The sequence below is a fragment of the Oncorhynchus tshawytscha genome, linkage group LG05 (assembly GCF_018296145.1).
Source record: "Oncorhynchus tshawytscha isolate Ot180627B linkage group LG05, Otsh_v2.0, whole genome shotgun sequence".
Lineage (NCBI taxonomy): Eukaryota > Metazoa > Chordata > Actinopteri > Salmoniformes > Salmonidae > Oncorhynchus > Oncorhynchus tshawytscha.
The window spans coordinates 63882623-63902364 of record NC_056433.1 but is presented as its reverse complement, the minus strand read 5'-3'; the positions used below and the strand labels follow the sequence as shown (position 1 = coordinate 63902364).

The following is a 19742-nucleotide window of genomic DNA, read 5'->3' as shown; positions in this document are numbered from 1 at the left end:
AGAGAGAAAGAGAGAGCCCTCCAACAGTTGCAGTTTATGCTGTAAATAACAGCTGATCAAGCAAATACTAGAAAGGATGCTGCAGTTTAGCTCCTCGAAGTTCCCCAACCTATTATGAAATCCATAACTCAGATACAGAGTAACAGTTCTACCATCCCCATAATACGAAATCCTTATCTGAAGTACTGTATCTACATGAAGACGGGGCTTAGTGTGTTTCACAGAATACAATCATATCTCACACATTGACCCACATACTGAGAACAGACAGTTCATTGCATGAATAAAATTCAGACTTAAACCCTGGGCAAGGGTCTAGGAATGCTGCACACACTGCACATACTCTTGCGGACCCACCATATTTACTCTGGGAAACCCATTATAGTTACAGTTGAAGCCGGAAGTTTACATACACTTAGGTTGGAGTCATATAAACTAGTTTTTCAACCACTCCACACATTTCTTGTTAACAAACTATAGTTTTGGCAAGTAATTTTTCCAATAATTGTTTACAGACAGATTATTTAACTTATAGTTCACTGTATCACAATTCCAGTGGGTCAGAAATTACATACACTAAGTTGACTGTGCCTTTAAACAGTTTGGAAAATTCCAGAAAATTATGTCATGGCTTTAAAAGATTCTGGAAGGCTAATTGACATAATTTGAGTCAATTGGAGATGTACCTGTGGATGTATTTCAAGGCCTACCTTCAAACTCAGTGCCTATTTGACATCATGGGAAAATCAAAAGAAATCAGCAAAGACCTCAGAAAAAAAATTGTAGACCTCCACAAGTCTGGTTCATCCTTGGGAGCAAGGAAGGAGACGTGTTCTGTCTCCTAAAGATGAACGTACTTTGGTGAGAAAAGTGCAAATCAATCCCAGAACAACAGCAAAGGACCTTGTGAAGTTGCTGGAGGGAACAGGTACAAAAGTATCTATATCCACAGTGAAACGAGTCCTATATCGACATAACCTGAAAGGTAGCTCAGCAAGGAAGAAGCCACTGTTCCAAAACCACCATAAAAAAGACAAGACTACGCTTTGCAACTGCACATGGGGACAAAGATGGTACTTTTTGGAGAAATGTCCTCTGGTCTGATGAAACAAAAATAGAACTGTTTGGCCATAATGACCATCGTTATGTTTGGAGGAAAAAGGTGGACGCTTGCAAGCCGAAGAACACCCTCCCAACTGTGAAGCCCGAGGGTGGCAGCATCATGTTGTGGGGGTGCTTTGCTGCTGGAGGGACTGGTGCACTTCACAAAATAGATAGCATCATGAGATAGGAAAATTATGTGGATATATTGAAGCAACATCTCAAGACATCAGTCAGGAAGTTAGAGCTTGGTCGCAAATGGGTCTTCTAAATGGACAATGACCCCAAGCATACTTGCAAAGTTGTGGCAAAATGGATTAAGGACGACAAAGTCAAGGTATTGGAGTGGCCATCACAAAGCCCTGACCTCAATCCCATAAAAAAAATTGTGGGCAGAACTGAAAAAGCGTGTGCGAGCAAGGAGGCCTACAAACCTGACTCAGTTAAACCAGCTCTGTCAAGAGGAATGGGCCCAAATTATTGTGGAAGTTTGCCCGAAATGTCTACCCGAAATGTTTCACCCAAGTTAAACAATTTAAAGGTAATGCTACCAAATACTAACTGAGTGTATTTAAACTTCTGACCCACTGGGAATGTGATGAAAGAAATAAAAGCTGAAATAAATTATTATCTCTACTATTATTCTGACATTTCACATTCTTAAAATAAAGTGGTGATCCTAACTGACCTAAGACAGGAAATTTTTACTAGGATTAAATGTCAGGAATTGTGAAAAACTGAGTTTAAATGTATTTGGCTAAGGTGTATGTAAACTTCAGACTTTAACTGTATGTATGGTTCATAACCCTTACCAATAAATCAAGCAGATTCTGGACAACTGTTCAGACAAAAACTGTAATAAGTTAACCAGCAGAAACTAGTCCTTCTGATCGGCCTTGGACCAACCTAATGTACCGGCCCCAAACAGACAGACGTTTAGGAGCCAGAGAAAAAAACGTGTGATTCAGCACCATGTGGCTGAAACAAAACAACCAGATAGCAGACTCATACACCTACAGATGTAAGATCTTAATTTGCCCTATATTGTCACAGAAAAATAATCCTGCAGCAACAGGTTTTGAACATTTAGTCCACAATGTTGCTCAGCGGTTAGACTATTAGCTGGCCAAAAGTAGGCTACATGAAAAGTGCAATACTGTTAATGTATCTGTTTGTAAATGTGAGTTTTCAGTGAATTTATGCAAATCACAAAGTTCATCTGCATTTCCTGCTGTACAGAAAACTTCTCAGCAACAAAACAGTAATCAAATTAAGATCCTACATCTGTATCAGTCATATGAGTCTGTTCACTCCCACTTGTCAGTTAAAATTAGTCAGATATCTCAGAAAATGCAGTTTTATAATATTTACAGGCTTGCTTCCCAACATAAAGCATATACATTCCTTTATATGTTATCTTCTGTCTTAGGCATTTCCTGTGCTGTGTAAGACAACTATCAGAGCAGATGATGGAGGATCAATGTGCAGAGGACACAGAGACACACCCCAGACACAGTAACAGCCAGGTCAACTGTCTGCTGCACTCTCTGTCCATCCCTCGGTAGAATGGACCATAGACCCTGGGCCATTCTAACAGTTCTGGACATTCTGTCTTCTCTCCTGATGGGGTCATTCTGATCCTGCTGTCCATTCCCATTGACTTCTGCTTGATTGACAGGGGATGTCCCTGTCCTGTCATCTACTGCACGGTCAGTGGTATGCCTACGTTGTCTAGCTGGGATGTGCACTTGGAGACACTCTGGAGGCAAAGAAACTGTTTACCAGTCAAGCATTGATGTAATAAATCACAAGAGTTTGTCATGACAAAACAATGGGTCGGTTTTACAATTTAACATGGTCTTTCTATATTTACAATGGAGGGGTCAAAAATAAATATGACACGTGCAGAACGGCACAGTATTCCAATGGTGGCTAAATCGGAGGACTTGCTCATTGTAATGACTGGAATGGAATAAATGGGCCAGTATCAAACACATGGTTTCCAAGTTTTTGATACCATTCCATTGATTCCAATCCAGCCATGATTATAAGCGGTCCTCCCTTCACCAACCTCCTCTGATGTATTTAACATTAGGCTGTAGCTGTAACACAACAAGTTTGTGACAGATAACCAACTGAGGCAACAGTACCACCGTGTGGAATACATATGTAGATGCCTATACAGAGGTGGTGATAAGATATGGAAATGTGATCATGATAGGTGGACATTAAGACTATTCACTATTACACTGAAATGAAACAGTATTTTAGCAAGGAGGTATTCAGGAAACTGACTTACCCAGAGCACTTTGGATTAGCACAGTAATGAGAGCAATGATGAGAGTAACGACAGATATATAAACCTGGAAGACAGGATTTACAGGATCACATTTGCATTTCCATTATACAGCTTTGAAATTGTCTTGCATTTTATTTTGTTAAAAACCATGAGCTATCCCACTTGGCCTTAAACAGGTTGAATAAACATTGTTCCCATGTCATTTCAACCAAAATAATCGATGTGAAGAGGTTGAATCAATATGGAAATTCTGATTGGATTTGCAAAAAGTCATCAACGTAAGGCCATTTGGTCTTTTTTTCACCCAAATCTTAACCTAAATCCAATGACATGACGGAATTTGAGCTGACGTCAGTGGCCAGTGGGATGTGATTGATTAAGACATTGTCATATGGGTCTGACTAGTCATGGTCAGATCACATGATGAGCAGGAGAAACCCTGGTGTCACGCCCTGGTCAAAGTATTTTGTGTTTATTTTTATGTATTTGGTCAGGCCAGGGTGTGGCATGGGGTTTTTGTAATTGTGGTGTGTTTGTCTTGGGGTTTTGGTGGTGGTATTGGGATTGTAGCTTAGTGGGTTGTCGAGCAAGGTCTATGGCTGTCTGGAGTGGTTCTCAATCAGAGGCAGGTGCTTATCGTTGTCTCTGATTGGGAACCATATTTAGGCAGCCATATTCTTTGAGTTTGTCGTGGGTGATTGTCCTTAGTGTCCTATGTGTACTCGTTGTTAGTTTGCACCAGATAGGCTGTTTCGGTTTCGTTTATTGTTTTTTTGTAAGTTCGTGTTTCTTTGGTATATTAAACATGGATCGCAATCGACACGCTGCAGTTTGGTCCGACTCTCTTTCATCACCACTAGAAAACCGTTACAGAATCACCCACCACCAACGGACCAAGCGGCGTGTCAACAGGCAGGAGCAGCCGAAAAGGAGATGCTCACCAAGGATTTCTGGTCATGGGAGGAGATCTTCGACGGGAGAGGACCCTGGGCTAAACCAGGGGAGTGTAGCCGCCCAAAGGAGCAACAGGAGAAGAGGCAACAGAGGCAGCAGCAGCAGGAGCAGCAGCAGCTACAGTGGGAGAGGTTGCACCACCTGGAGTTATGGACATGGGAGGAGGAATTGGACGGTAAAGGACCCTGGAATGAGCCTGGAGATTATTGTCGCCCCAAAGCCGAGCTGGAGGCAGCAAAAGCAGAGAGGCGGCATTATGAGGAGCTAGCACGGCAGAGCGGATGGAAGCCCGAGAGTCAGCCCCAAAAATTTCTTGGGGGGCTTACAGGGAGTATGGCTATGCCAGGTAGGAGACCTGCGCAAACTCCCTGTGCTTACCGGGGGCTGGAGAGACCGGGCAGGCACCGTGTTATGCTGTGGAGCGCACGGTGTCTCCAGTGCGGGTGCACAGCCCGGTTCGGTATATTCCAGCTCCGCGTATCGGCCGGGCTAGATTGAGCGTCGAGCCAAATGCCATGAAGCCGGCTCTACGCATCTGGTCCCCAGTGCGTCTCCTTGGGCCGGCTTACATGGCACCAGCCTTGCGCTCGGTGTCTCCGGTTCGCCTGCATAGCCCAGTGCAGGCTATTCCACCTCGCCGCACTGGCAGGGCAACCGGGAGCATTCAACCAGGTAAGGTTGGGCAGGCTCGGTGCTCAAGAGCCCCAGTGCGCCTGCACGGTCCGGTCTATCCAGTACCACCTCCACACCCCAGCCCTCCGGTAGCAGCTCCCCGCACCAGGCTTCCTGTGCGTGTCCTCGATCCAGTACCACCAGTTCCAGCACCACGCACCAGGCCTTCAGTGTGCCTCGCCTGTTCAGCGCAGCCAGCGCTTTTCTCCTCTCCTGCGCTGCTGGAGTCTCCCGCCTGTTTAGCGCAGCCAGAGCCTTCCTCCTCTACAGCGCTGCCGGAGTCTCCCGCCTGTTTAGCGCAGCCAGAGCCTTCCTCCGACACAGCGCTGCAGGAGTCTCCCGCCTGTTCAGCGCAGCCAGAGCTGCCAGTCTGCATGAAGCAGCCAGAGCTGTCAGTCTGCATGGAGCAGTCAGAGCTGTCAGTCTGCATGGAGCAGCCAGAGCTGTCAGTCTGCATGAAGCAGCCAGTCTACATGGAGCAGCCAGAGCTGTCAGTCTACATGAAGCAGCCCGAGCTGCCAGTCTGCATGAAGCAGCCAGTCTACATGGAGCAGCCAGAGCTGTCAGTCCGCATGGAGCAGCCAGAGCTGTCAGTCCGCATGGAGCAGCCAGAGCTGTCAGTCTGCATGGAGCAGCCAGAGCTGTCAGTCCGCATGGAGCAGCCAGAGCTGTCAGTCTACATGAAGCAGCCCGAGCTGCCAGTCTGCATGAAGCAGCCAGTCTACATAGAGCAGCCAGAGCTGCCAGTCTGCATGAAGCAGCCAGAGCTGTCAGTCTGCATGGAGCAGTCAGAGCTGTCAGTCTGCATGGAGGAGCCAGAGCTGTCAGTCTACAGGAAGCAGCCCGAGCTGCCAGTCTGCATGAAGCAGTCAGTCTACATGGAGCAGCCAGAGCTGTCAGTCCGCATGGAGCAGCCAGAGCTGTCAGTCTACATGAAGCAGCCCGAGCTGCCAGTCTGCATGAAGCAGCCAGTCTACATGGAGCAGCCAGAGCTGTCAGTCTGTATGAAGCAGCCAGAGCTGTCAGTCTGCATGGAGCAGCCAGTCTGCATGGAGCAGCCAGTCTGCACGGAGCTGTCAGTCTGCACGGAGCTGTCAGTCTGCACGGAGCTGTCAGTCTGTAAGGAGCTGCCAGTCTGCAAGGAGCTGCCAGTCAGCACGGAGCCGCCAGAGCGGTCAGTCTGTAAGAAGCCGCCAGAGCTGTCAGCCTATATGGAGCAGCTAGTGCCGCCAGTCTGCCCAGCGCCGCCAGTGCCCCCAGTCTGCCCAGCATCGCCAGTCTGCCCAGCATCGCCATCAGTCTGCCCAGCATCGCCAGTCTGCCCAGCATCGCCAGTCTGCCCAGCATCGCCAGTCTGCCCAGCACCGCCAGTCTGCCCAGCGTCGTCAGTCTGCCCAGCGTCGTCAGTCTGCCCAGCACCGCCAGTCTGCCCAGCACCGCCAGTCTGCCCAGCGTCGCCAGTCTGCCCGGCGCCGCCAGTCTGCCCGGCGCCGCCAGTCTGCCCGGCGCCGCCGGTCTGCCCAGCATCGCCAGTCTGCCAGACTCTTCCAGATCTGCCAGTCAGCCAGACTCTTCCAGATCTGCCAGTCAGCCAGACTCTTCCAGATCTGCCAGTCAGCCAGACTCTTCCAGATCTGCCAGTCAACCAGACTCTTCCAGATCTGCCAGTCAACCAGACTCTTCCAGATCTGCCAGTCAACCAGACTCTTCCAGATCTGCCAGTCAACCAGACTCTTCCAGATCTGCCAGTCAGCCAGGATCTGCCAGTCAGCCAGGATCTGCTGAAACCACCAGCCAGCCAGGAGCTGGTAGATCTATCTACCTGCCTGAGCTTCCTCTCACTCCTGAGCTTCCTCTCACTCCTGAGCTTCCTCTCACTCCTGAGCTTCCTCTCACTCCTGAGCTTCCTCTCACTCCTGAGCTTCCTCTCACTCCTGAGCTTTCTCTCACTCCTGAGCTTTCTCTCACTCCTGAGCTTTCTCTCACTCCCGAGCTTCCCCTCAGTCCCGAGCTGCCTCGGTCCCGAGCTGTCCTTCAGTCCCGATCTGTTCCTCAGTCCAGTGGGGTTCTGGGTGAGGACTACTAGGCCATGGTCGGCGGCGAGGGTGGACTATCCAGGGACGAAGGGAGAGGGGACTAAGACATTAAAGGAGTGGGGTCCACGTCCCGCGCCGGAGCCGCCACCATGGACAGACGCCCACCCGGACCCTCCCTATTGTTTTGAGGTGCGTTCGGGAGTCCGCACCTTAGGGGGTTCTGTCACGCCCTGGTCAAAGTATTTTGTGTTTATTTTTATGTATTTGGTCAGGCCAGGGTGTGGCATGGGGTTTTTGTAATTGTGGTGTGTTTGTCTTGGGGTTTTGGTGGTGGTATTGGGATTGTAGCTTAGTGGGTTGTCTAGCAAGGTCTATGGCTGTCTGGAGTGGTTCTCAATCAGAGGCAGGTGCTTATCGTTGTCTCTGATTGGGAACCATATTTAGGCAGCCATATTCTTTGAGTTTGTCGTGGGTGATTGTCCTTAGTGTCCTATGTGTACTCGTTGTTAGTTTGCACCAGATAGGCTGTTTCGGTTTCGTTTATTGTTTTTTTGTAAGTTCGTGTTTCTTTGGTATATTAAACATGGATCGCAATCGACACGCTGCAGTTTGGTCCGACTCTCTTTCATCACCACTAGAAAACCGTTACACCTGGTCCTTGTCATACTTAAAGATAAAGGCCTACCAGTGACAGCTGTATAGGGTCTTGAGTCATTTTTCTCCAGGATTTTCCCATGCGGACTCTGAGTAGAGCTAAAGTACATGGTGTCAGATCCTCATCTTCATCCAACTCTACACATCTATGGGGGAAAAACAGAACAAAACAAAGCATTGGCATTGGCATAAACGATCTATTATTCATTAGCCATGATGAGTCTGATATGATTCTGCTTTATAGAAGGGGAAGTACCTTTGTAAGAGTCTCTCCACCACAATGTCTAGTCCATCATGAATTGATATGTTTAATCTGTCTCTGATGATCAATGGGACATCATGTCCCTCTTCTGCCAAAACCACCAACTTATATATTCCCTGAGGGTTCATAAGGAAAAAAATCATTATAAGAACAGTAAATCAAAAACATGCAAACTGACATGTATGAACGCATTATAATTCTGATTACTGTTACTTTTATAGAAGGCTCAAAGATTCTGGAGGCTTAATTGTAGCATGTAAATGACAGTGATAATACATGGTAAGACACCTGAGAACTGCCTGCAAGGGCTGCTCTGCTGTACAGTGATATAGCCTGATCAACAGCTCCTAGCCTGCTGCTTGAGTAGTAGTAGTCGCCCATCTTCAGCAAACCTGGAACCAGAGCGATAGCCTGAGTGTCAGTCTGTGCCATCATGCCTACTCATTGTCACTCTTTGTAATGCCAAATGTTTGGTTTGACAATGAAAGCAATGGAGTTGGCAAGAGCACAAACAGATCTGGGACCAGGCTAACAGAGAAACATGTGCTTTATGTCAACTAGCTTTTCCACTACTGACTATAGTCTGTGAGGACACTGTAGGACAGGAACTCACCAGAATCATGTGGGTCATAGTTCATTGTGGAATGGTTATAATACCTCCATTGACAATCATAGCTCTGCTTCAGCTCCTGCAATCAAAAAAGAGTGGTAACTCAAGTGTATGATATGGCTTATGGTAATGAATGTCTCTCTGTCAACGCCCTGGGGTGTCTTTGTGTGTCTCTCAAATGAATGTGTCACTAAATCTGAACTAATTGGCTTTAGAAGACTATGAGAGATACAGTATCTTTCTATGAGAAAATAAGAATTCAAATGCCAGACTCCTTACCTCACATAGGTAGGCAACATTATTCTGGGCCACTCCCAAACCTGTTTCAGCGGCAAGGGCATACCTGACCAGAGCCTCGCCCCTTTAGGAACAATACAATACAACCCATACCCATGTACACACACGTGCACACACATACACGCGCACACACACACACACAAACACTGTAACATCAGTAACTCGATTTGACAAATCAAATGAATATGAGGGAAATTGGATTGATGAACTAGAGTCTATTTTGCTTCTCTCACCAGAAGCCCTGGAGGTACGCTTGGAGAGCCTCTCTTACGATGTATCCCAGGTAACCATTCTGCTCACAGATCTGTTTCAGCATGCTAGAGGGCAGGACAACAAAATACATAAAACATGTACTGAATCAGAGAGGTTCATCACATAACGACATCAACAAAGTATTGTTATTATCATGACATCATTACTACCGTAAAACAACAGAAAGTACAGTCGTGGCCAAATGTTTTGAGAATGACACAAATATTATTTTTTCCACAAAGTTTGCTGCTTCAGTGTCTTTAGATATTTTTGTCAGATGTTACTATGGAATACTGAAGTATAATTACAAGCATTTCATAAGTGTCAGGATTTCATTGACAATTACATGAAGTTGATGAAAAGAGTCAATATTTGCAGTGTTGACCCTTCTTTTTCAAGACCTCTGCAATCTGCCCTGGCATGCTGTCAATTAACTTCTGGGCCACATCCTGACTGATGGCAGCCCATTCTTGCATAATCAATGCTTGGAGTTTGTCAGAATTTGTGGGTTTTTGTTTGTCCCCCCGCCTCTTGAGGATTGACCACAAGTTCTCAACGGGATTAAGGTCTGGGGAGTTTCCTGGCCATGGACCCAAAATATCGATGTTTTGTCACCCGAGCCACTTAGTTATCACTTTTGCCTTATGACAAGGTGTTCCATCCTGCTGGAAAATGCGGTTCGTCACCAAACTGTTCCTGGATGGTTGGGAGAAGTTGCTCTCAGAGGATGTGTTGGTACCATTCTTTATTCATGGCTGTGTTCTTAGGCAAAATTGTGAGTGAACCCACTCCCTTGGCTGAGAAGCAACGCCACACATGAATGGTCTCAGGATTCTTTACTGTTAGCATGACACAGGACTGATGGTAGCGCTCACCTTGTCTTCTCCGGACAAGCTTTTTTTCCGGATGCCCCAAACAATTGGAAAGGGGATTCATCAGAGAAAATGACTTTACCCCAGTCCTCAGCAGTCCAATCCCTGTACCTTTTTGTGGAAAATCAGTCTGTCCCTGATGTTATTCCTGGAGAGAAGTGTCTTCTTTGCTGCCCTTCTTGACACCAGGCCATCCTCCAAAAGTCTTCACCTCACTGTGCGTGCAGATGCACTCACACCTGCCTGCTGCAATTCCTGAGCAAGCTCTGTGCTGGTGGTGCCCCGATCCCGCAGCTGAATCAACTTTAGGAGACGGTCCTGGCGCTTGCTGGACTTTCTTGGGCGCCCTGAAGCCTTCTTCACAACAATTGAACCACTCTCCTTGAAGTTCTTGATGATCCGATAAATGGTTGATTTAGGTGCAATCTTACTGGCAGCAATATACTTGCCTGTGAAGCCCTTTTTGTGCAAAGCAATGATGATGGCACGTGTTTCCTTGCAGGTAACCATGGCTGACAGAGGAAAAACAATGATTCCAAGCACCACCCTCCTTCTGAAGCTTCCAATCTGTTATTCGAACTCAATCAGCATGACAAAGGGATCTCCAGCCTTGTCCTCGTCAACACTCACACCTGTGTTAACGAGAGAATCACTGAGATGGTGTCAGCTGATCTTTTTGTGGCAGGGCTGAAATGCAGTGGAAATGTTTTTTGGGGATTCAGTTCAATTGCATGGCAAAGAGGGACTTTGCAATTAATAGCAACTCATCTGATCACTCTTCATAACATTCTGGAGTATATGCAAATTGCCATCATACAAACTGAGGCAGCAGATTTTTTGAACATTTAAATTTGTGTCATTCTCAAAACGTTTGACCACGACTGTACACATTTGGTACAGAACACCAAGGACTACAATAAGCTCAGTGACTAAAGGTTTACTCTTACTCTGACGCATCAGCCCTGATCTAAGATATTTTTGTGACACTAACAGCTTCATCTGGGGATTCATAAGACGAGTAACTGCACTACGCAGGGTCTCTCGCTCTAAGCCACGCTGTGACAGTGGCACTTATTTTTATATATGCAAATACACAGGTCCTTAAATTAGTCCAGCATTTAGTCAGATGACACTTTTCTGCAGCTACCCTCTGGTGCAGTGGACCATACAGGGGTTTTCTTCACTCCCTGAGCTGTGCGGAATAGATACTTACATCACAGCCCTCTCTGTGTCCCGGGAGACCCCCTCCAGGTGTCCCGTGGACAGGTACCAGGCCGCCTCCACCGCCCCGTCCACGTGACCATAGAGGGAGGAGTTTAGGAAGAGATGAAACGCAGCAGTCTGGGGAGTACAGAAAACACAATGAGTATTAGACCCTTCATAAACCTGAAAAAGGCTTCCAACTTAAAACTCAAGTTGATTTGAAAAAGGATGGGTGAAGTTGGTCCTACCTCATTCTTTTCTGGGTTGTGTGGGTTCTTCCCATTTAAGTGATACACACCCAGGTTAAACATGCCGTCATGACTGCCATTGTGGGCAGCCTGTTCAAAGTACTTGTAGGCAGTCTTGTAGTCTCTCCGTATGGTGCTGTAATACCATCCCAGCCCATTCAAGGCTTGGACTGAACCCTGGGGGTCAGAGATGCACATTAAAGGCAAGCACACATAGACACACACAAACACACACCACAAGGTAGACTATTACAGCACACATACCTTGGCTGCAGCTTTCTCCAATATCTGAAGACCCAGAGTCATGTTCCTCTTCACCCCCTGTCCCTGGAGAGACCATTATCAATCAGTCGTCTAATCAGTCTACACATACACAACACATATCTGGCAATATTGAACTCCTATATCCCCTACTTACACAAGACATGATGCTTACCTTAAATAATAAGATAGAGTACTCATACATGGCTGCAGGATCCTCCAGCTCCATGGCACTCTTAGCATACCACTTAACTGCACTCCCAACGTCCTTAGAGACACCATTTTGACCCCAGAATAGAAGCTTTGCTAGATGTTTCTGCATAAATGAAGTTGTGTCATTTTCAGATTTATTCCCTTGAATCATTCCTAACTTGACGTAGAAGACACTTCTAAGTACTTTAGTCTAGACTAAAAGCGCAATGATTTCTAAGTATTTTGATATATACTGTACCTGTGATTCAACGTCTCCTCTGTCAGCTTGAAGTTTGATATACTGAAAGGTGTCACCTGTCTCATGAGTTAGGCTGTTCAGGTGGTCCTCGTTGCTTATAAGAATGTGCTCTGTGATATATTGCTTGGGGTGAGAGGAAATGTATGGTTAACAGTTATACTAACGTAACAGTACAACTAAAGTTCCTCAAGTCCTTTTTTTATAAATTCACCTGATTCCCCAGTACCCGGCCTTGGTCAATACTGGTCTGTGCCCCAACATTGGAGTAGTAACTGTACGCCATGTCAAAGTCTTTGGGGAACCCGTCAATTCCTTGTGTGTGTTTGTAGCCCAAATGCATGAGGGCTAAACGGTTGTCTCCCAGTGCACCAATCAGACTGTAGACATGACCCTGGAATACACAGAGGTCATAACAAGGTCATGACAAAGGTGGTATTACCCGTGACGAGGTCAGGTGACTGGTCGTTACCTGCTGTTGGTCCACAGGGGCCCCCAGGCCAGCCAGGTGGATGGTGGAGAGCAGCAAGGAGGAGTGGTGGTAGCCATAGCAGGAGGACATCTGCAGCAGGGCTATCAGGGAGGAGGTGGTGGTGGAGTCCATCTGGTTGCTTCCTCTATTGGACAGTCTATTCACTACATGCTCAAACAATCTGCTTCCAAGGTAAAGGGGTGTTCTCCTGTTCTTAGTTCCTACAGGTATCAATGGAGTAGATACAGTAAATGTAACCAAGAATATGTGAGGTGCAGTCAAACACTACCTGCAGGTGATGTAGGTTTAAGTACATAAGGCACCTGTATGAGATGGGTAGCCTATAGGTAATATACCTGTGGTGAAGTCCTTTAGCTGGGTCTCTAAGAAGGTGAAAAGTACACGGTGCTTCTTCTGTGCTTCCCAGGTCCATGTCTGCCTACATGTATTCTGTCCAAACCTTCTCCATAAACTGATGTAGTGAGAGTGACACAAACCTGAAAAATCTAACTCAGTCAGATCTGGTTTCTCCAAAATAATGTGGCATAAAACTACCCCAGACTCCATATTCACAGTGCTAGAGTTTGCCTTCAAGACACAGATCCATTTGGTGTTGGCACACCACTCACACAGATGACTAAACATGCATCTACACAGTATAGAGCTCACCTGTCATAAAGACTTCCTGGTTGTGTGTCACAGCCTGAAGAAAGGCTGCAGTGACTTCTCTGATAACATCACACTCTCTGTGAGTCTTTTCCAGGCCCTCTAATGTCTTGGCAGGGGAAAGGTAGTTGATCACCTGTAATATATTTAACTGTCATAATACTGTAACAACATGAACATATACCTCTTAATACAGTAGTACAGTAAGGCCTATATAGTACATTTCTGTACATTTTCATTTCTCATATTGAACAATTGTTTTAAAAAAAGTTAAGGCATCTGGACACACCTTTTCTGTGCCCAAACGATAGTATTTGATTGGTCCAAAATAGCCACGGAAACCTGGCATGAACCTGCCCCCTCCAATCACAAAGTATCCACCAGTGTCATTGTAATGGATGTCACTCTGAAAGCTGCAAAATATTCAACACTCAACATTCAAAATAAATATTGACACTAAGTTATGCAAAGCCCTCCTCAAGGCTTTTGGTGCAGTTTTAAAAACACCTAAGTTCACTCCAATCCCTTTTCTGTGTTTAAATATCAAAATATTTATGTCTGAAAAAGGTTTGTAATTATCCAAAAAGTTTTGATGCCTTACTCAAATATGTGTGTGTTCCCCACCATTCCTCCTGATGTCATTTCAGGTTTAACTTGCAGTGTCACCTGAAAGACACACAAGACATAAATTCAGAATCATAACCCCAAAACTCCAATATATAAAGTATATATAAATACCATGATGTGAAAAGATGGGATGTAGATTCGGACTTTAATGATATACCCCATTCCTAACTGTAGAACCCTTAGCTACCAATTGTGTCTCTGATGCATATGTTGTTGCTGTATGTACACTGAACAAAAATATAAACAAAACATGTAAAGTGTTGGTCCCATGTTTCATGATCTGAAATAAAAAATCACAGACATTTTCTATACACACAAAAAGCTTATTTATCTCAAAGGTTGTGTACAAATGTGTTTACATCCCTGTTAGTAAGCATTTATCCTTTACCAAGTGTATCCATCCACCTGACAAGTGTGGCATATCAAGAAGCTGATTAAACAGCATGACCATTACACAGGTGCACCTTGTGCTGGGGACAATAACAGGCCACTTTAAAATGTGTAGTTTTGTCACACAACACAATGCCACATGTTTTGAGGAAGCATGCAATTGGCATGCTGTCTGCAGGAATGTCCACCAGAGCTGTTGCCAGATAATTTAATGTTCATTTCTCTACTATAAGCTGCCTCCAATGTCGTTTTAGAGAATTTGACAGTACATCCAACTGGCCGCAGACCACATGTAAACACGCCAGCCAAGGACCTCCACATCCAGCTTCTTCACCTGTGGGAACGTCTGAGGGGTGGTGGGTGATGAGGATTATTTATGTCTGTAATAAAGGCCGTTTGTGGGGGAAAACTAACTCTAAATGGCTGGGCCTGGCTCCCCAGTACCACTGGCCAGTCATGTGAAATCCATAGATTAAGGCCTAATGAATTAATTTAAATTGCCTGATTTCTTATGAATATGAAATGCAACTTAGTAAAATATTTTCCATTAATGCATGTTTCATTTAGATTTCTGTTCAGTATATCTTGCTGGTGATAAATCCAATTTCCAATCATTGGAATAATAGTTTATTAAATTCAATTATATGGTACCTTAGAGCCTTGTATGAAGCAGTCTAGTCTGATCCAGGTCCAGAGAGGCAGAGCTGTGTGGGCTCTGAATGCCTTATCTCCCCCAGACACCATACGAACCTGAATTATGATATCTCCTAAACAGTAGACAGTACTTTATTAAATCCTAAGACAGACATCTACCATAATGCATGCTGATATCCAATCATAACACTACCTACCGCTCAAAGACACAGCAGCTTGATCACATTCACAGCCCAACATTACATCATAAGTATCAAGTGAGACCATGCTATGCCTCACCTGTGTTAGTGAGCTGCATCAGAGGAGTGTCGTATTTGCTGTTCTGATCAACATGATGGATGATTCCACACAGTTTCTTGTCACACCACTGCACCAGAAAGACCCATATAGACACTGTGATACTGGGGAAAGGGAGATTAATGAGATCTTTCACATTACATTTTCTGTGTCACTGTTCCATAGCTGCCGCAGGGAGGAGATTTAATGAATTTGTGTAGTTGTAATCTGTGATTATATGTTGATTAGATTTTAGATTATGCATCCATCCTTAAGCATCCATAAAGCATGCCCACTGTTATCATCTTCTACATAGGTTAGTTCGCTGATCTTTCAATGCATGGTTTAAAGCATGTAAACAATAAAGAACTGTAGCACATGGAAATGTATATGCTAAGTGAATTAAAAATGGAAGTGAAATGAGCTGTCAGCATTGAACAGACAGAGATCTTTCTGTAACTGACCTAAGGAGGTGCATGGAGTCAGAAATATCAGATGACTGAAACTATCATTTTCAAAATGCTAAATCATGGACCCTTTTATTTGAACCTTAAAATAACTCACTTTGTAAGAGAGGTCATAATATATATTGTATAATTAATTTGGCATTATACTGGTTATACTTGTTCATGTTTATGTGAGTCATTCCAGGTGACATTGTCAGTGCACTTGCAGTTGTTGTCCACAAGACTACCCAAAGGATCAGCTCTCATGATAACGTAGGGAAATGTATCATGAATGCAAATAAATACTATTTAGAGGGAAGTTAAATCCAAACCTGGGCTGCTCCACAGTGAGGACACGATTTCTCTCAAGATCTCCGTTGATGAAAGGGTGGATCTTGCGAATCACTCCAAAACTCTTTCCAGTGCTAACCATTGGAAATGTCAATATATCCACAGTGTCTACAAATCAATTCAAGAAAATATTAGTATACACTAAAACTATAACAAGGACTGAGAATAGCTTCTTTAACAAAATAAATAATGTCAGTATTTTTCTTTCTATGTCTCAATTCACTGGCACCAAACTGTTTATCATAAAGTGTACTTGACAGCAATGTGAGTCTAATTGTAACACACACATATAGTACAAAACCTGATTGGTTGATTGAGACCAGACCTGACTCATGTGGGCACTGGCGGATTCTGTCTCTGGTCAGCTGCCACACAAGATCAGCCATCCAGGAGGGGCACCCAGGATAAAGTCTAGCTGGACGCTCAGAGGGAAGTACTGCCTGAAGCACTTTGAACGTCCTCACCAGGGACCCATTGTATGTGCTGGTCCTATTCACATGGCCTTTGTCTCCTTTGCCTTGCACAAGGTGGTCCAACCAGGCTCGAACCATCACATTATGGACGTCCAATGTGCGCCTCATGGAGAGGTCCTTTCTGTAGGCCATGCCTGGAGGGAACCAAAGCTTCACTGGATGAGTCCTGGGGACACGGAGGCGTCTGTGGTTGGTCCATCTCCTCCTGAAGACAGCCACTCCTGTCTTGGTCTGTGTGGAGACCACCACCTCCACTCCCACCTCACAGGCCCTGGAGCACTGGTAACTAACTTGGACCACTGAGCCATGCATCACTATGTCTGGGACCAAGTCAAACTGTATGGAATCACCATGCAGCACTGAGCTCTCTCCAGCTGGGGATGAGGAGGTAGGCATGATGTGGGATGAAGACTCACATAGTGCCTGGTCGAGATGAATTAAATATAGGTGGAAATTAGCTGGATTCAACAGTAAAGTTAAGTCCATTGCACAGCATGCTTGCTTGGTGTTCAGAAGACCTCTCTGTGAATGGTTTACTGTAATAAATGGGTAATGTCTCTAGTGTATTATCCCTTTATAAAACCAAGAAAACTGAAATAATGAGTAAAGCTTGGGGGAATTTTCCTCAATCTAACTTGTTTGTAAGATTCATTCGGAGATGCCTCCAGGCAGCACTGGTGACTATCAGTGTGTTATGGCTGGAATATAATCACTTTTGTTGAAATTTAAGACTGGTAAAATGCATATTCATACAGATTTAAATTGCTGAAAATGGCCAAAAGCATCGTGGGCCTAGTCTGGTATGTACATATTAAACATCACATTTGAAACGAGGTCAGCTAATGACCAGGCACTAAATGTGACATTTGTGGATATTAGTTGTGAGTTGTGATGTGTGGTGGTAGTCTGTAAACTACACACAAATATTTACACAAGTTTGCAATTTATTCAAATAGATTACCGTTTACATAGCCATATTCATTATCCTTGTATTAGATACTCAATTGTGTATATTTCTTACCAGCGACAAAACAATTACAACGGTGACAGCATGTCCACAAAGGTTAAAACTTTCAAAAACTTTCATTTTCAAGTGTGCATTTCATACAATCCTTGAATTCTGTCTTCCCGATTTTTTTAGGACTATATCGAATGTTATTTAATGTTCAAATCGTGGTTATAGTTGTATTAATGTGATAAATTCAATGTTATTAATCCAAATACGGCTTTCTGTTGCGTTGCCTGGTTATTCCTCACTTCCGTGATACAGGTGGAGCTATGTGGTAGCACCTGTTCTGCATGTGGAGCCTATTACGCCGTGCAAAATTAGCCTGACGATACACTAAATCTTTCCGCTACTCTGTCGTTCGCCCCCGACAGAACCAATGATCCTTTGGCGAGGTTGTGCAGAGTGGCAAAAAAAAAATTATTTGTTAAACATCATCACTGGATACATTCCTAGGCAGTATTTCAGCAACACGCTTCTCCTCATACATCATAATCTCACAGCACCAATGTTCTATAAACACGAGGAAATCAGTTTATCGCACGATAAAGCCAAAGACAGTACAGTGTGAAGATAAGCATAAAGTGCTTCTCCAACAGAAATCCCCCATCACACTTGTAGGCGATGTATTGGCTGTGCAAAATCACATCAACTGCGCATGTGCAAGTTTTACAATCCTAGGCACTCGTTCGATATAAAGTTGTTTTTGACGCAAATTAAAATGTGTCAGTTTGTCACTTTCACGAGGTTGGAGTAATAACAGGTTCAACTATGTAAATCATTTGCTGGAATCTAGGTTGTGCCTTTAGATTTTGAAAAAATTTACAACTAAGGAAGAATTGTTCACCTTTCTCATTGACTTCTCAAACCCCTGCCTGGTCTGTTTCGCAATCGTTCCCGGAAGTCTCACGATGTTGCGCCTATGGGTTTAGAAACGGTCTTTACCTTCAGCAGCCTGGCGTCAAAATTATCAACAGATATGAACTATGAGTCTACCATTCGAATTTAAGACCCAATTTAGCACAAAACAGACACTGGCAGAACATACACTTACAGAAAGGGAGAAATACAGTCCCTAGTGAAAGTCTACACACCCCTTGCATAGTCTAAATATTTTGCTGCGTTAAAATTAAATCTCAAAGAGAATAAATTCGATTATTTTTCTTACTGAACTACACAATTTACTCCACATTTTCTAAGTCAAAGAACAAATATAGAACACTTTCCAAGGTCACACATTGTTTTCCAGTATATGTTTCATCAGGAGAACTTGCATGTGTGAAACCAAAATTCAGACAATCGATACTTCAGAAAATGTAGGGGCAAAACCAAACAAATGGCCAGGCCTTTAATGGACAGTTTTGGGTACCTTTATAGAGCTGCAGAATTTCACTAACTGCTCTCTCAAGGCAGCAGGCATCAGGAAGCATTTCAAAGGGAGTAATACAGACTAATTGTTAAACTCATCAGAATACTGGGTAGGGGAACCCACATCCTCTCCTGGAATAATTTGTTTTCAGTATGCTAAATCTTAAATCAGTCCAAAAAGGTCAATATTCGCTATTACTAGGCCTATGTACCTCCCTCTCTTTTCTAATCAATCTTAATGCATTTTGTCAGGAAGCCTAGATAAAACCATACATATACTCATACTGGAGACACATCAGACAACACATCAAATAAAATACAATTTATTTATATAGACCTTCTTACATCATCTGATATCTCAAAGTGCTGTACAGCCTAAAACCCCAAACAGAAAACAATGCAGGTGTAGAAGCACGGTGGCTAGGAAAAACTCCCTAGAAAGGCCAAAACCTAGGAAGAAACCTCATAGAATCAGGCTATGAGGGTTGGCCAGTCCTCTTCTGGCTATGCCAGGTGGAGATAACAGAACATGGCCAAGATGTACAAATGTTCATAAATGATCAGCATGATCAAATAATAATCACATGGTCCCATTAAGCAAATAGGAACCTACTTAAGTAAAACAATCCCAGACATCCTTCCATTTGTAATCTTATCGTCTAGACCTGTTGCATTGACGTATGGCTTGAGTTCTGTACTTTCTGTCCCTGGGACATCAAATAGTCAAAACATGAAACCTGTTGTTTAACAATTCTGGCCTGAAAAAGTTGGTGCCGGCTTATCAGCTCTTTTTGTTTCACAACACCTTGTACTAAAAACATTTCTTTGGATCTATTTAATTACA

At 44.3% G+C, this 19742-nt stretch overlaps 1 protein-coding gene across 2 annotated transcripts; it reads right to left on the bottom strand.

The window, feature by feature from the left end:
* Nucleotides 1–1937: 1937 nt before the first annotated feature.
* Nucleotides 1938–18133, bottom strand: LOC112251101 (protein sel-1 homolog 3). 2 transcript variants are annotated; one of them, XM_024421802.2, is made up of 24 exons: nucleotides 17546–18133; nucleotides 16377–16947; nucleotides 16033–16159; nucleotides 15258–15379; nucleotides 14976–15091; nucleotides 13909–13973; nucleotides 13597–13720; nucleotides 13311–13443; nucleotides 12998–13138; nucleotides 12642–12862; nucleotides 12384–12563; nucleotides 12173–12295; nucleotides 11897–12037; nucleotides 11725–11787; nucleotides 11461–11637; nucleotides 11223–11350; nucleotides 9119–9202; nucleotides 8868–8949; nucleotides 8592–8667; nucleotides 8267–8370; nucleotides 7973–8094; nucleotides 7748–7862; nucleotides 3401–3464; nucleotides 1938–2875 (listed from the first exon to the last, which is right to left on the bottom strand). In XM_024421802.2, the coding sequence occupies exons 1-24, from the start codon at nucleotides 17609–17611 to the stop codon at nucleotides 2559–2561; spliced, it is 3462 nt and encodes a 1153-aa protein (XP_024277570.1). In that variant the 5' UTR covers nucleotides 17612–18133; the 3' UTR covers nucleotides 1938–2558. The 2 variants fall into 2 exon arrangements, with proteins under 2 accessions (XP_024277570.1, XP_024277571.1); XM_024421803.2 differs by having other exon boundaries at nucleotides 1938–2860; nucleotides 17546–18131.
* Nucleotides 18134–19742: the final 1609 nt, after the last annotated feature.

What these genes read in the sequence shown, in the direction of transcription:
- LOC112251101 (XM_024421802.2), bottom strand. Translation starts at nt 17,611, where the DNA reads ATGAAAGTTTTTGAAAGTTTTAACCTTTGTGGACATGCTGTCACCGTT. An exon ending in GCTTCATACAAGGCTCTAAG is followed by an intron (nt 13,974 to 14,975) that starts GTACCATATAAT and finishes TGTGTCTTTCAG; the next exon opens with GTGACACTGCAAGTTAAACC. An exon ending in GCTAAAGGACTTCACCACAG is followed by an intron (nt 12,863 to 12,997) that starts GTATATTACCTA and finishes TGATACCTGTAG; the next exon opens with GAACTAAGAACAGGAGAACA.